This window comes from Melanotaenia boesemani, chromosome 9, assembly GCF_017639745.1.
Source record: "Melanotaenia boesemani isolate fMelBoe1 chromosome 9, fMelBoe1.pri, whole genome shotgun sequence".
Classification (NCBI taxonomy): domain Eukaryota; kingdom Metazoa; phylum Chordata; class Actinopteri; order Atheriniformes; family Melanotaeniidae; genus Melanotaenia; species Melanotaenia boesemani.
In genome coordinates this window covers 15,659,635-15,675,409 of record NC_055690.1, presented here as the reverse complement: position 1 = coordinate 15,675,409, position 15,775 = coordinate 15,659,635, and the positions used below count along the sequence as shown (strand labels likewise).

General features: G+C 37.1%; 2 protein-coding genes across 3 annotated transcripts in view; both read right to left on the bottom strand.

The window, feature by feature from the left end:
* rpa1 (replication protein A1) overlaps positions 1 to 8,380 on the bottom strand; it is a 29,098-nt gene extending 20,718 nt beyond the window's left edge. The window contains exons 1-12 of one of the 2 annotated variants that reach the window (XM_041994623.1): positions 8,188 to 8,380; positions 7,777 to 7,824; positions 7,231 to 7,309; positions 6,686 to 6,794; positions 6,486 to 6,574; positions 5,739 to 5,813; positions 4,742 to 4,774; positions 4,418 to 4,532; positions 3,504 to 3,606; positions 3,316 to 3,384; positions 2,791 to 2,983; positions 10 to 146 (exon numbers count right to left, since the gene is read on the bottom strand). In XM_041994623.1, coding sequence (XP_041850557.1) covers positions 10 to 146; positions 2,791 to 2,983; positions 3,316 to 3,384; positions 3,504 to 3,606; positions 4,418 to 4,532; positions 4,742 to 4,774; positions 5,739 to 5,813; positions 6,486 to 6,574; positions 6,686 to 6,794; positions 7,231 to 7,309; positions 7,777 to 7,824; positions 8,188 to 8,217 — 1,080 coding nt within the window. In that variant the 5' untranslated portion in view covers positions 8,218 to 8,380. The remainder of the gene's footprint in view (positions 1 to 9; positions 147 to 2,790; positions 2,984 to 3,315; positions 3,385 to 3,503; positions 3,607 to 4,417; positions 4,533 to 4,741; positions 4,775 to 5,738; positions 5,814 to 6,485; positions 6,575 to 6,685; positions 6,795 to 7,230; positions 7,310 to 7,776; positions 7,825 to 8,187) is intronic. The other variant, XM_041994624.1, reaches the window with a different exon arrangement.
* Positions 8,381 to 11,474: 3,094 nt separating this feature from the next.
* serpinf2b (serpin peptidase inhibitor, clade F (alpha-2 antiplasmin, pigment epithelium derived factor), member 2b) lies at positions 11,475 to 15,616 on the bottom strand. Its single transcript, XM_041994625.1, has 9 exons — positions 15,443 to 15,616; positions 14,696 to 14,764; positions 14,505 to 14,579; positions 14,159 to 14,414; positions 13,862 to 14,005; positions 13,531 to 13,719; positions 13,188 to 13,330; positions 12,373 to 12,577; positions 11,475 to 12,240 (listed from the first exon to the last, which is right to left on the bottom strand). Exons 2-9 carry the CDS (start codon positions 14,747 to 14,749, stop codon positions 11,888 to 11,890), a joined length of 1,419 nt encoding a protein of 472 aa, XP_041850559.1. The 5' UTR covers positions 14,750 to 14,764; positions 15,443 to 15,616; the 3' UTR covers positions 11,475 to 11,887.
* Between the last annotated feature and the right edge of the window lie 159 nt (positions 15,617 to 15,775).

Below are 15,775 nucleotides of genomic sequence, written 5' to 3'. Positions count from 1 at the left end.
TCTACTCACTTCTTCTCCCCACAGCGTGACAGTCACCAACTTCCCAGACATGTCCATCAGATGAAGTGTTCTCTTAGATACTTCACGGTTGGACTTGGTTGTGAGGCGAGTCACCTCGTCTACACTCTTGCACACTCCAATTACATCTGTAATGAAAAATAAATCCGGGTTACACACAGTAAACAACATGTAATTTACACACCACCCCAATTCTCAGCTTACATCTGTACTGTGTCAAATCCTGCAGATGATATTCTTAACAAAGCTAGGTTTGTTAGGCTTCTCCACCACAAAAATGCTACTTTGGATAACTTTTTTGATGAATTGTAGCAGCATGATATAAATGAGAAATTTAAGTAAATTGGGGTTTTATTTAACCATAATGCCATATGCAGTCCGAAATTGTTCTTGATGACTAATGCAATCAAACACAAGAAGTGCAGGAGTGGCATCATCAACATGACTCATCTTTTAACTTCAATCCCAAACCAGAGAAGCTTTGTAAATGCACCCCACCTTCAAAAGTCAAATATATAATAACTAAAATGCAGGAGAGGAAATAACCAGATAGTTCTGCTTTTTTTAAAATAAATAAATTTGGTCCTTACTACTTGGGCTGTGCATCTTCACTGGTCTAACGATTAGATTACAATTATCTTGTCAAGGATTGGATTGGATTCAGCGATGCATCACTATGTGTGGCATCCTCAGCTTTCTTTATCATTGCACATTGCTACTTTCTGCATCAATAAATACTAGCAGCCATAATTATGAAGTCAGTGTTCATTTCTGAAATAATTATAAATAATCTGAATGTCCTGATATTGACAAACATCATAAATATGTAAACTACGATATTTTCAACTTCATTATTGAACTTTATTGTTCCACTGCCAGAAAAATAAAAAAAAAACATTACTGTAATGTGACATTGATATTAAAATTTCTTGCAGAAAAGCAGCGTGTTTTGTCCCTTCAGTCTTTCCACACATTATATATAGGGCTGTGATTAAAATTTTTAAACAGATTAATCACAACTTTTAAATTAATCACGATTAATCACACCTTTCAAATTAATCACAAATTTCAAATCACTTCAAAATGATTCCTTAATTAATACTAATTAATTAATATTGTTGAGACAAACATTTGCTGATGGACAAAGTTATTTAAATTCCTTTAGTCTGTTCGTGCATGCCAACTGCTAGTTTGGCAATAGAATTTTCCAGACGTTAGCCTTTAGCTAACTTATTGGTTTTGATACATTTTCATGTGGACTCTTACATGATTTCCCAGAGACAATTAATGCATTTCCAGTGAAATCCTGATATATTTTCTGTATGTTTGTTTAGTTTTAGTTTTCCTCAGTGAAGTTTTCAAAACGGATTCAGCCTTGGATCTGCCGAGCTGTTACAACAGACTAGATTACGCCACACACACAAACAGCAACAGAATATTTACATTACTTATAAATCAATATATTAATATATATAATATAAAACATATGTTTTGTTGTCCACATCACGATGCATCATAGAAACAAATATTCATTTTCAAATTCATTTTACCAGTGACATCTCGCTGTTTTTTTTTTTTTTTTCTTTTCTTCCCTCATCGGTTCTGTAAAAGTGTACGAACATACAAGTAAGTCTACATAGGCCTGTCACAATAAGCAATAAGTCAATTAATTGCACGGTAAGAAAAAATGAGCGTGTTGAGTTTGCTGGCAGCGATAATTTGCGTTTTTTTTTGTTTGTTTCTTTTATATCTTAATTTACCATAGACTGTGTATGACAACAGGTTTCACTATGGAGTATCTCGACTGAACGCTGTTGTTTCTTGTGGAGCGATCTCTCTCGTGTCATACTTGACAGCAGCATGTTGCAGCACGAGTCCGTGGTGAAGCACTTAACCCGTGTGAGCCGGTACACTGCATTTGTTTTACAGGCTGCCCACTCTCATGCATCGGCCTTGAGACTCGCGCATTTGAGTGACTTCTCATGCTCTCGCGCTAAACCTCAGATTCCTCACGCTGAAATACACATCAAAAGCAATGTCTGCTAATTGAGAAGTTTTTAAAAGATTCCCAGTGGGCCGCACCACTTTTGGGCCGGTGTCCCGGCGTAAGTGAAAAGATAGGCAGCGTCACAACAGCGCGGTTCACTCTCTGCTCATAGATCAGTCTGACACGCAGCGATGAGGGGAGATATTTCAGCTTCACAAACAGCAACGATGGGTAGTATTTTTATTTTTCTATTTTTTTAAAATACGTTACTAACTGGCAGTTTTACCGGTTTTCCCTGTCTGAGCCACATGTTTATAATTTTCTTTAATATATTTTTGGAGGGCAGTTTTGTTTACAGAGACTTTATTATTGTTCTATTTATTGTTTTTGTTTTATTTAAATTTGTTCCAGTTCCAGTGTAAAATGTTCTTTAGAACTGAAAGTTTATTGATCTTTTAAGGGGTGTACTTGCATTATTATGGCATTGTCATTATATTAGTTAAAAATGGTCTCAAAATAACATTAAACACAATATAACAATAATTTCTGAGAAAATTAATCGCACAGCAACAATTGTTATCGCAACAGGCCTAGTCTACATTACATGTTATTACTGTAATTACTATAAAACAAGTTTAATCTCTGCTCTTATACTGTAATCATCTCCACCTTCTCGGATAACCGACTTCCTGAGTCCACCTTTACCAAGAAACCAATTAATACCAGTACTTATAGTACGTATACGTGATGATGGTCTGAAATGCCTGGCCATATTAGCTCCTTACCAACAATGGCATCTTTATCTCTGTTCTCCAACTCTCCAATAGAGACAAAGTCACATTGCACCATTGGAACATCACAGCTATCCTCACAGGGGATGATGGTGGACTCTCCGTTGAGCGTCATCTCATAGTCATTTTTTAATGACGAGTACTGCTTGTTGGCAATCTTCAGGGAGCCCTTGGAGATGTAGTAGACCTGGTTCAAACAGATGGATGAAGCACATGTTAATCAGAGATCTGGGGAGCATTTCACCTGACTGAATAGTGGAAACAAGACAGAACTTCAGACAGCAAGGGGGTTTAGGGGTAGGGGGAGATCAACAAAGGCTGGCAGATGATCATAAGCTGCTTATTGTATGGGTACAGTGCAGCCAGATGACTCATTCATAGAGTCTGTGGTTTAACTCAAAGTACTGGCAGCTGTTGATAGAAGAGTATGCCGCCAAATCTGCCTTAAACAGCATGATGAAAGGCAGATTTGGCAGATAATTAGAACATATTGAATGATTATCTGGAGGAAAATCTCACCTTGCCAACCTCAATCAGACTGTAGAATTTGTCCACCTCTTGGTTAAAACCAGTGACTCGGATTTCTCCCTATAATAAATCACAAAATTAGGTTATTATTAAAATGTTGGCAAGACGAAAAACCTACATTTGAAACTTAAGAAATCTTTAAGTTATCACAACAAAGAAAAGAAGGACTATTCGCGTACACTCTCATCTACAATCTCCATGGAGAAGAGCTTGCCATCACCACGAGAGTTGCTCCATGTGCGAATGGAGCTCTTGTTGGTCACACGGGCACGAATCGTCCACCTGTTAGAAAGACAAAGGTCAGCACTTGTTCAAACTAAAAAAGCTCATGAGCTTAGAATGTCATGGTTATATACAGTATGTGTGTATTCAGCCATTCATTGATTGAACCAAGGTGTTAATAATAGTCTGCCCTCTAGTGGTCATTTGGCATGCCAATCTAATCCTGCATTTTTTTAATTAATAGGCTTTTTTTGTTGCTTTTTTTGTAATGGCTGTAGCGAATAACATTAACCTAACACCGGCATCTGTCAACAGAATGTAGTCATTAGGAATATTATCAGCAACATCTGTGTTTGGCAAATCCTCTGTGATAAGGAGCTTTGCAGTTAAACTGTGCAACAGTATCAGTTCTTGCCAGTTTTAGCAACAAATGCTTTACACAGATGCATAATGGTATCAATGTAATACATATCCCATTTTATGGCAGATTTTCACCCTCCAAAGAAAACTTTACCAGACAACTCTTGTTTCATACAACTGCACTCATTACACAGAAGAAGCCAAAATACTACATTTGAGTCAAAATCAAAACTAAAATATTGCATTAAAAAAAAGAAATATGACAAAGATCTACCAGCTAAATGTCTCAGCACATAGGTTATTGCTTACTTAAACTCCTTTTGTTTTAATAAATGTAAATATGTCTCAATTTCAAACAAAAACAGAAAAGCATCTCCTTGCCATGATGTCGATCTAGAAGCGTGTCGAGTTATAGAGTTGTGGCAAACTCTTTATTTCTACTTTGTTATGTGCAATAACGCATCTTTAATGAGAGACTTGAAATTCCCAGATGTCAGAGAAAAATACTCACTTGGACTGATAGGGGTTGAGGCTGGCAATCGGCACAACTTTGGAGCTGCCCCCCGGGGTACTGAGTGCAGCAGATGGAGGCTTCTTCCCAAAGTCTCTGTTCAAACCTCTGTTCACTGTTAGAGGAATGAAGAAAAAAATAATAAATGATCCACGAAGAGTACTGATGGAGAGGAGTCAAAAGAGAGGCACATACATTATTCATCACAGACAAATCACCAAAATCCAATTTCTTTGGATTGCATCTGCTTGATTACTGTAATTATCTCACTTCATGAGGGAAGGTGCATCAAAGGAAAAAGCTATCAACTTAAAGTAAATTTACCACTGCTGACTTGGGACTTGCAAACAGGAGAGACTTGAACAGGAGACAAAAATTATCAAACCAGATTTTGGTGAGAAGTGTGATTCACATTTCACAGAATCAGGGCAGAGTGTGAAATGCTATAACAAACTGGAGCTCCTCTTCCTCTAGAGATGCGTTGCCTGACTGAGATTTTCCGTTTGAACAAGCACTGCACATTTGATTTGTGTGCATCTCACATGGAGGATTAAAGTTCAAAGTGTACACTTTAGTCCTCCCATTTTGCCAACCACTGCACTTCTGGTAATTAAGCCCCCAGATCAAGCAGAACACACAGAGAAACGAACAATGACTCTGCTGATGACGAGGGTGTTTGCCATAACCTCAATTCCCACGTGACAGATTAGGAGGATGAATACCTGCTATGACACGCAAGAAGACTGCTTAACCGTTCTGACAGCTGGATTTCACATTTCTCCTAGTCCTAGTTATTTGCAATACTGTGATCATCTGCTTATCTCTGACGCAAACACCTAACAGGGTTTTGAGCTAACACACACGCCGTGTCTGCACGGCTGATCATTTTTAAAATCATTTGTATTCTAGAAAAACACAAAGAAGATCTGTAAATGTCATTACAGGAAAAGACAAACAACACTTGTACATAGTTGTGACGGGAAACCAGATTTTCACAATTTTGTGTTAATAACTCTACAGTAATAATAAAAAAAAAAAACACACTTTAGAAGGTTTGAAGTAGCTAAAAGGACTTTTTTCTCTAAACAGGGTTGTCAAATTATTTGTATGGGTTATCTATGTATCGCTTGTGATTCTGTATTGGAATAAGCGGGTGTAGCCAACGGATGAATGGATCTAAAATACTTTTAACAAGAGAACAAATTGTGCCATCTGGTGGCCACTTAACTACCTTTCTGCCTAAAATAAGCCAAAGAAACACTTTTTAATTCTGAGATCATTTGAGTCATATTTAATAGTAACAACTGAAGAATGCACTCACCTTCATTTTTATTTTGTTGTTGCAGTGGAGCTCTGGTTTCTGGAACTCGGAGAGGCTGTGGGCCTTTACTCTGACCTGCAAGAAGAATTTCATGTTAGCACTGGCCTGTAAAAGTCATTATGTCTGACTTAGACATATTGTCTAATTGTCACAAAATGATTGTCTGGCTGCTGTGTTGTGCCAAACAAATTTGCTTTGCAAGGGGAAAGCTAATTTTTATTAGGAGTTCCTGATGATTGTTAGGAACTCCTGACAATCATCAGGAGTTCTTAAAAAATGACCAACACAGCAACAACAACATGTATCACAACAACCACCAAAGTAGCAGACACACACACACACTTCATGAGGAATGAGGAGTGATCAGACATGAGTGTGATCGTGCAAATGCAACCACACTTCTCCGGAGGCCAGAGGCAGACTAGGGTGAACCAGAGACCTGGGCGATCAAAACAAACCCAAGCTACCCCACCATGAAGACCACCCCGGACCCACCCTGAGGGTGGCAGAGGAAGGCCCCAGCCCCAACGGGACACAAGATCTTGCCCCCCCGACAACCACCCGGAGCGGGCCAGCACACACGCCAGTGTTCTAGCCACACACCCTGGAAACCAGAACTTCCCCGTCCCCAGTGGGTTTATACACCAAGAGCTGGTGGACCAGAGAATAGCAAGGCCCAAATCCACCCCCCACCACATCCCACCAGGTTTATCCACAATATTAATTATGTGCACTTTGGAAATTTACCTTCAACAAAGGGTGTAGGCTCTCCTATTTTACCTGCAACCTCTCTAGCAGGTTTGATGACATCAATTTCCAGAATGATTACCACTCGCCTGGGGTAAGAAAGAATAATCGTTAATGCACATTTGGTATTTAGTCTATTCTTACTTATTTTTGCAAAAGTTATCAGAATATTCTGAATAAAAAGACAAAAGTCAGACTACCGTCCATCCTTCAAAATATTGGTCACGTGTTTCTTGAGAATACAGATGCAATTTGGAACCAACCGGTTCTCCTCAGCCATGCAGTTCAGTTGAGTGGATAGCATGAAGGCTGTAAACAAGCAGAAAGAAAAGAAATTAAAGTCAGATATCAGAAGTCAAGGTTGTGTGAGCTATGGGGCCTTCTTAAATGTATAGTTAATCCAGCACAAGTCCTAGATTAAATATGAAATATAATCATGGAAGCGATAAGAATCTTTAACTGCACAAAACAATTAAAGTGATCTTTGACTTTTCATCTCTAGAGCCACAACAGTCCACCTAAAGTTTGGCAATTTGGTAAAAATTCTTTCTGAATCCCTTGATGTAACACTTCATGGTTGTCAGCGCTTGCATTATTTTTATATGAGCACTTCATAGAACAAACACCGTCAAATTTCAAGCTTATTAACAAGCAGTTAAGAAAACCAACAAGGCATTGGTAAGGCATATACAAAGCACCAGTAAAAAACAAAAGTTAATAATATAATAAAAAACACCAAACATACATGACAGGGTGTGCTGTCCATCGCTCATCATCACTCGGAACCGAGGAGGCCCACTTCCTCCCTCAATCCTGCGAATATTCTAAATGCGATGTATAAGGCAAAGTGTTTCATATATTATTAAATGAATAAATGCCTTCCTGTTTATATGTAGCTGTCTCAGGATCCTGAGAAAGCAATTCTCAAAGTATGCAAACTTTTTACCAGTTAGTGCTTTAAGCTCTCATTTATAAGAAAAAATATCAACACTTTTTATATTTTAGTAATAACAGTTAAAATATTAATACCTCAACTGGGAAATGTTTATTAGTTTACTTCCATTTTAACGAGGTATCACACTTAAGGGAGTGTAACTGATCCATACTGGGTTTACATAAAGGATTGGTTTTGCAAGTTGATCACATATGAAGTCAAGAAGGAGGGAACAAAATGAATGTCATGTTGATCTTTATTACTAATCAACTGGTAAGAAGTTGAAGGGGAAAAGGGAAAGAAACTGGTCAGCAGGGGTGTAAGAAAATTAAGTTAGATTTTGTCAGGAATACTCACCACTAACTGAAGCACTGCATCGCTGGTAGCCGTGCCATTTGCAAGAGCCTAAAAACAAACATTTAAGTTATATAAAGAGGCTTAAATTTTTTTTTAACACATTTTAAAGACCGCAACTTTTTATGAAAGCTAGCTTATCCCTTTATAACCAACGACGACAATACATTTCGATTCGGGCTTAAACTATTGTCAGTTGAAGCCGTTAACAATTGTTAATATTAAGGTGGCGTTGACTGACGGTCGTTGACTCGTTTTTTAATTAAAGTGGACGTAAACAATCAGACAAATTACTCCTTTCTAGCTACCACAGCTAACAATGAAAACTCAAAGGTAATACAGAGAGGAATCTTAAACGTCGTTAACTTTTAAAGGCGTTTAGCGTTATAGTTTCAATAATAAAATTTGCCTTACCTCTATCGCACCCTCTGTGAGTTTTGTCATGGCTGTAAAAAGTTAATTTCGCTACAAAAACACAACTTTACGGAATATCCCACAAGGAAGACAACCACACACAACTGCAGCTGACAGTGACTTGAGAATTATGTCTGTGGCGCCAAAGGCTGAGAAGAACAGCGCGCCAATACTTGAATGTGCACCCGGTTTCCGTTTCCTTTCACAGATCTGACTTCAGTTGTTCGTCAGGTGGTAACATGAATCCACGAGCCACATACGTACCATAAATCTGACCGGAGACCAGTGGAACGTTTCTAAGCGCCAAACTTTATGCTTGACGTCACGACGTTTCTACGGTGCGTTCAATGACAAATGTAAATCGGATACAACAAACTTCACAGGAATTCTGCTATTGCTGAGACATCAACAAAACCTTGGACAATTTTTAGTATTTAGTATTTAGTACTACATTTGAAATCATGCATGATCAAAAATGGAAGAAAGTGTGTAATAACATTAAATCAAAGACATCTGTGTAAGCTGCTACCAAAAGTTATATTTGTATGTAATCTCACGAGGAGACAACCGTCCGATGCAAACTCTGATCAACTGCAACGATCAAATGAAACATTGGATGTGAAAGAACTTCTTTCAGTTAAATGAAGACAAAACTAAAAATATTTTTTGGAGCAATGAAGAAATATTAAAAGTCAGTACTCAGTTTCAAACAGCTAAGTTAAAAAACAATCAAAGCAGAAATCTGGGAGATGTCATGGACTCTGACCTGAATTTTAGCAGTTATGCTAAGACAGTTGTAAAGTCAGCCTAATACTTAAAGAACACATCAAGGATTAAAGGGCTGATGTCTCAGTAGGATTTAGAAAAACGTGTCAATGCATTTTTCTTTATTAGACTGGACTTCTGTAATGCTGTCCTCACAGATCTCCCTAAAAAGTCTATCAGACAACTGCAATTAGTCCAGAAAGCTGCTGCTCAAGTCCTCACTAAGACCAAGAAAGTGGATCATATACCTCCAGTCCTCAGATCTTTACACTGGCTTCCTGTTAGTCAAAGAATTAACTTCAAAATCCTGCTGTTAGTTTACAAAGCACAACAAAATACATTCTGGTTTGTTATGAACCAACCAGCTTCAGGTCAGAAAACTGCAGGTCTTCAGAAACTCTCAGCAGTTGTAAATCAGGGTTAAAAAGATTTCTACTTGCTGCCTATTATCAAAACAACTGTTAAATTCCTCACACTGAAACTTAATTTCTTGCATTTTATCTGTTTTATTTTAGCTTTTTTTCTGTTTTTATTTATCTATATATTTATTTATAAAGTTTGTTTTTAAACACACTTGTTATTGTTTACTGCACCCCACTGTAATGCTTTTAATGCTTTTAATGCTTTATGTAAAGCACTTTGAATGGTCTTGTTCATGAAAAGTGCTCTACAAATCAATTTGCCTTATTTCCCCTATATATGAACTCAATTATAGACCCCTTCTTCATTCTTCAGTTGCAGTTAATTCATGTTTGAGAGTGGTATAGTATGCCACTTAGGCATACATTGCCTTAATAATAAACAAATTTATCTTAATTATTGAAAATTATTGTTCAAAATAAAAGCTTTATATAAACTTCAAGCTTACCTTGTAAAACAGGCTCCTATTCTATTTCATGTTCACTCAACATAGCACATATCTGATAAATGTGCAACAGACAAACTTGGTCATTTTGAAAGTTGGGATGTTAAGAGCAGAGAGGGGAAAGATGTGTATTATCTTTTGTGTATTATGTCAGCAAGCATACCATATGGTGAACATTTATATCAGCAGAGAAGGTGAAATAGTCCACCGCTTTCATAGTAAGCATTCTCACCTCTGAATGTCGTGTATGTAGAAGCTTCCTCTCTAGAGAGCCAAGTGTCCATTCCTGAAAGCAGAAACCTCAATGGCAAAATTATAATTGTCTGATCAGAAGACTGTTCATCTGCACAGCTGTAATCTGCTGTCACTGAGGAAAAAGACACGATGAAGTTTGCAGCTTTGTTTTTTTCCTGCTAATGGATCCAAAAGGATTTTGAGAGACTCAATGACTCTGGAGGGTTAAAGGCCACAAAGGAGCCTCATAGGAAATCATAAGATCTATTAGTTTTTAAAACCATTTTTAAAAGCCCATTTATTTGTTTATTGCCAATTTAGGTGCGGAAATATTTTCATATCTGGCAGCTACACCATTGTCATATCATAAAAATATATGAGCGTTGGCAGAAAAATATAAGGACAAACACTCCAAGTGATCAATGAATGAATGAATGAATGAAAAATACTTTATTAATCCCAAAGGGAAATTCAATATTGTAGTAGTAGTAATTTTTTAGTAAAACAATAACATTAATTAATTAAGGGCTTTGTTCTTCAGCCTGATAGCTGCTGGAAGGAAGGATCTTCTGTATCTCTCTGTCTTGCATCGGACTTGAACAAGCCTCCCACTGAACACACTCTGTTGTTTCGTCACGGCGTTGTGTAGAGGGTGTGAAGGATCTTCAATATAATATATAATATAAATGTGCTGGTTTGGTAGAGGATTTAACACAGAACGGAGGTAGTAAACACACTTTCTGAAGGCTGTTCCTGGAAGGTAATTTCTATATTAAAACCAAAGTCTGCAAGCTATCTGCAACACATTTTAATCAGTTTCCTCATAGAGACCCATCCATCCATTTCCTCCCCCTTATCCAGGGTCGGGCCACGGGGGCAGCAGTCTAAGCAGGGAAGCCCAGACTTCCCTTTCCCAGCCATTTTTTCCAGCTAGTCCAAAGGTGTTCCCAGGCCAGTTGAGATACTATCTCATAGAGAGACCTACTTTTGTCATTAAAAGTTAGATTTCATTTGCATAACATGCAACTTAAACATTTTCTTAATATCTTTAATTAACACCTTTCACTTTTGGGTGTTGCTATAACCTCAATAAACAAATGTGCATTTTTATAAAATCTAATTGTTTTACATCTTTTTGTTGTTGTTGTGAATATTTAAGATTATTTTATGCATCTCTCTGTTTATTCTGTGGCTTTACAAATCTAGTACAGCAAATCTATACCAGGAGTACAGTGGCTTTCTGACACATCAGCCTGTTCCCTCATCCACCTGTGGGCCCAGAGCAGACTCGTTAAACAGACCACAAGTTACCATCTTAAATGCTGCCACCCCACCTCACTTAGTCTTTTCCCAATTTCTAAAATACATCCATTTAACTACAAGCTTTTATTGCTTCAGTGGCAATAAAACAACAGTAATGCTATTTAGACAAATTAAATTTATTCACCCACACTGGATAACAAATTACAAAACTCAGGAACATACACACTTATGCAGTAAAAACATTATATCAGATTTATATTGGCTTTACACATTGGTATTTTGGAAAATGCATCAATAATGAAATTAAACTACTATAATGGAACCTTTTTGTGAATTTACTTATGATCCTTTTGTTAAATTTCTTGGTCACCACATGCAGAAAAATGATTTTATTGGGATGTTGTAATTTAAAAGTGAATGAGAAACTCTTCGCTGTATTCGTTTTGTAAAGAAAGAAACAAATGAAGCCAGTCTTGACTAATATTTTAATCCAGCTAAATTAAAATTGGTCTGTACAATAATAAATGTATTAATCTGCGTTTCCCAGGATGAGCTGTACAGGTTTTTAAGTTCCTACTTTGGAGGACTTCCAAATGATCCCATGTGATCCTTGTCGATTGGGAACATAACTTTATCTTTGTTTCCAAATTCTCCTCTTTGCAGGATTGGGGCTCCAGGATTGGGATTGTTGATGACCCCCATGAAGATCGGTACTTGAGTTACATCATCCAAAAGAACAAAGAAGAAAGGTTGACTGAGATGGAAAATAGGATTAGATGCTCTTGAGATGACCACAGTGGTAGCTGCAGCAGCCTCTGCTCCCTCCTCGTTTATCTCCATGCTGGACTTGTGCATCACGCTGGACACCAGCAGGGGGCCATCTGCAATCTCAGCCAAGTTGGGATTCAGGAACATTTCTCCAAGACCTAACACAAAACAAAGAGGACAGGGTTAGTTTATGATGTAAAAAAATTTTTACCTTTGAAATGTGTCCAAAATATTAATCAAGAAAAACAAAAATCTGTCTGTGTGCAAACTAAAATAAAAAAGGGTCTTACCAAATTTGGTAAGAACATCTTGTAACTCTTGAGAATACTCCAGTTTGAATTTGGGAACTTTAACTTGAACGGCTCTTTCTTTGGGCAGACGTTCGTACAAGTCAGAGATATTCAGCTTTGCAGAAAGTGAAGACACATTCACTTGGCCAGATAGAGGCATGATCACCAATAAACTCATCATCTTCATGAAGGGAAACCTTGCTATCTGCACAGGCAAAAAGACACTGGCTGCATTAAAACTGATATTTCAGAAACTTAAGGACAAGTTTAAAATATGTGCTACCTTTTTCCAACAGGCTGTTCCATGTCAAATCCTTCTCAATTTATTTTCCTAAAGTAATTTATCACGTAATTTAAACAGGCTACATCTACAAGAATCTGATAGTTTTGGGAGATTTTCAGGTTCAAGCACCTAATACTGGGTCAAACTATTTTTGAGTAATATGGGTTTTCTTTTTTAAACAAATGTGTGCCAAATAGAAAAACATGGTTCCTATAAATTACACAATATATTATATAAATAATGTAAAAAATCTTCATGGCCAAATTAAAAACTAGATCCACATAAGCACAGTCCAAAGTCACCTGTGGCCGTAAAATGAATTCACAGCAAAACAACTGAAATATCTACAACTCAAAATATGATACTTTAAATCAAACTAATCAACAGTTAAACAAAATTAATCAAAATGTAAGAACTTTAATTAAATAACTGAATCCTTCAATCTGAAAGAAGAGAAAGTGAAATCAAAAGTTTTAGTTAGGAAAAAAGAAAAATAGTTAAATTGTTAAGGACATACCCTACTGTATCTTACCTGAGCCTCCAGTTCATTATCAATAAATAAACTCAGGGGATGTTTGGCATCTTCCATCACTTCAACATCCACCATGTGCATGTCATCAAGGTAGAACACACCTCTGGAAGTAAAGCGTGGATCAAACTGAGCTTGCCATTCTCCTGTGTGGCACATGGACACAGGGTCTCAGATGTACTCAACAGCATAATTCAAGCAAATAGCACCTCAGAAAAATTATTTTCTTTTTTTTTTTACCAATTATCTCACATCCTTTCAGCAAAAATAATCTCTCAGTAAGCACATACTGATTCTGAAACAGATCCATATGAATATGAATGATCATATTTCACTTTATAGTCACCTTTAAAATGAACTGCATTAATGAGCATGAGGAGCAGATTGGGTGGTAAGGCAGACAGGAAGTCTGTCATCTTTCCTTGTGTTGCATTCTCTACCCAGTTGTTTATCTGCTGCAGGCTCTCTACAATTGCAGGTTCTGAGTCATATAAGCGCTGGGATTCACTTACAAACTCTTGCTTTGCCTCAAACCCTAAAACGCATAAACACAAAGCCTGTTCAGCTGGTACCATTACCAACAGGAAACAGAGTAATATGGCATCAAGGAGGAACTACACAGTTTAGTTTAGTTACATATGATTTGAACATATGGCATGTGTATCTTGGGAAGCAACCTTGGCGTAGAAAGATGCGTGTGGCAATTTGGACGTCATTGTTTTTAAGCTGCTTTAAAACATTATGCAAAGACTGATGGTAGCAGGGAACAGTGTTTTCATGGAGATGGTGCATCAGCAGCTCCTCTGTCTCATTTTTTGCACCTGTTTAAAATTAGAAGAAAATGAGCAATGATAGGAAGAGGACAGAGTAGTCTTTCTAAAGTATTGCAAGTCAGAGACACAATTCATCAAATGTAGTAAATACATGCATTATAAACAGTCTGTAAAGCAAATACAACAGTAGAGCCTGCATACCTAAAGCCAGTTGAGACAGGGCAAGGGATATGCTTAGGGGAGATAAAATAAGATTTGGCTGCTCAGGCGTTATCTCCAGATTCTGCAGCAACTGCACACCCAGCTTTTGGATGGCAGCAGTGATAGCCTGTAAGGACTCTGGGTTCCTTCCAATCAACTGACAATCATCTTCTTCTTCTTCTTCATCTGTTGTGGTTGCAATGGTTGCTGGTTGGTTGCTTGATTCTGTGGTATTTGCAGGATTTGCCGTCTCATTCTGTTAGCAAGAATAGCAAAAAATGTTTGTAACCTGAAGAAAATCACAATGTGTTGGTAAAAAAAAAATCTATTCTTTTTTGCCTCTTACATCTTTGGGGTGACTGGGAATCAGAGGAATAAGAGGCACCAGAGGGATGGACTGATCTTCTGCCACCTCAGCATTCTGTTAGAAGACCAAGAAAGTAGAGAATAACAGTCTAAAAGGTATTATGTAATCAGCACAGATGAAAGTTATCCTGTGCAACTGTAAGTGATATGAAGGTAATTTTAGTGGTTTACAGTGGTTCCTTGGCTGCAGAGACAGATCAACAGGAGTGTCAGGCAGAGGTCCATGTCCTTATAATGTAACTGTTATAGAAAAAAAAAATACACTGAATAGAAGATCATGAATTCTGATTGTTTTGCTAAAGTAATTAACATTTGTTTCTTGTTGAAGCCATTGTAGCATATTGCGTAATAATCAATATCCCAACATCCCTAAAACTCTGCATGTTCACTTCTCCAGTTAGTGGTTTCAAGTAAAACAAATAAGTCATATAACATTAAATTATCACCTGTGCATAATTTATTTCAGGTTTAATACACTTTCCCTAAGAGATCTCTTTTAAAGGATCATCTTGAAATTTGCCTGAAACATGAAACACAAAAATGGTAATACAGCTCATACACAAGGACTTACACTATTTAACAACAAAAGGTACTTTCAGCCATTTTCAAAGCTGAAGTAAATACCAGTGTAGCCCAGCAACACTGTTAGTCTTTACATTTTATGGAAGAGAACAAACATATTTTGGCAGACAAAATGTCTGTGGACATTTCTTTACAAACCACCATGTCCAAATTTAATTAAAAAGGAACGTTAATAACTATTGTAGCACCCTTCCCTCCTTAGCAGACCTTAAACAAAGATAAATAAAAATAAAACAAATAAAAAAAATTCCAATAATTAGTATTATTTTCATTCTTAAATTTATTCAATCACACACCAGAATTCTTAGAAACAAATCAAAATATATTTGGTCTTACCTTATATCTGAATTAGAAAAAAAATTAGCTTGCTTGTCCAAAAAAGGAGAAACTTCACTACTGTGAATGGCTGAAAACCTGAGAGGAAGAGATTGGCAGTTGCTCAGCAATCTGTTAAATATCAACTTACATTGATTAGCGCCTTGTTTAAAGCCAGCATTGGTTTGTAAATGTAGCTACTCTGACTCTTCCAGGGTTAAATACTGAAGCTTGACACATACAGATATTTCGCATGTCAGTGGGCAGGTGATACTGTGACAAAACTTAATCAGTGACAAGAAACATGACTACTTAACTGCAAAAGTGTGCAAATATAAATGGCTGATTACAACT

Coding starts and splice junctions, on each gene's coding strand:
- serpinf2b (XM_041994625.1), bottom strand. CDS start 14,749: ATGGACCTCTGCCTGACACTCCTGTTGATCTGTCTCTGCAGCCAAGGA. Junction 13,331..13,530: donor TAATGCAGTTCATTTTAAAG/GTGACTATAAAG, acceptor TGTGCCACACAG/GAGAATGGCAAGCTCAGTTT. Junction 12,578..13,187: donor ATAATGAACTGGAGGCTCAG/GTAAGATACAGT, acceptor TTGCCTGTGCAG/ATAGCAAGGTTTCCCTTCAT.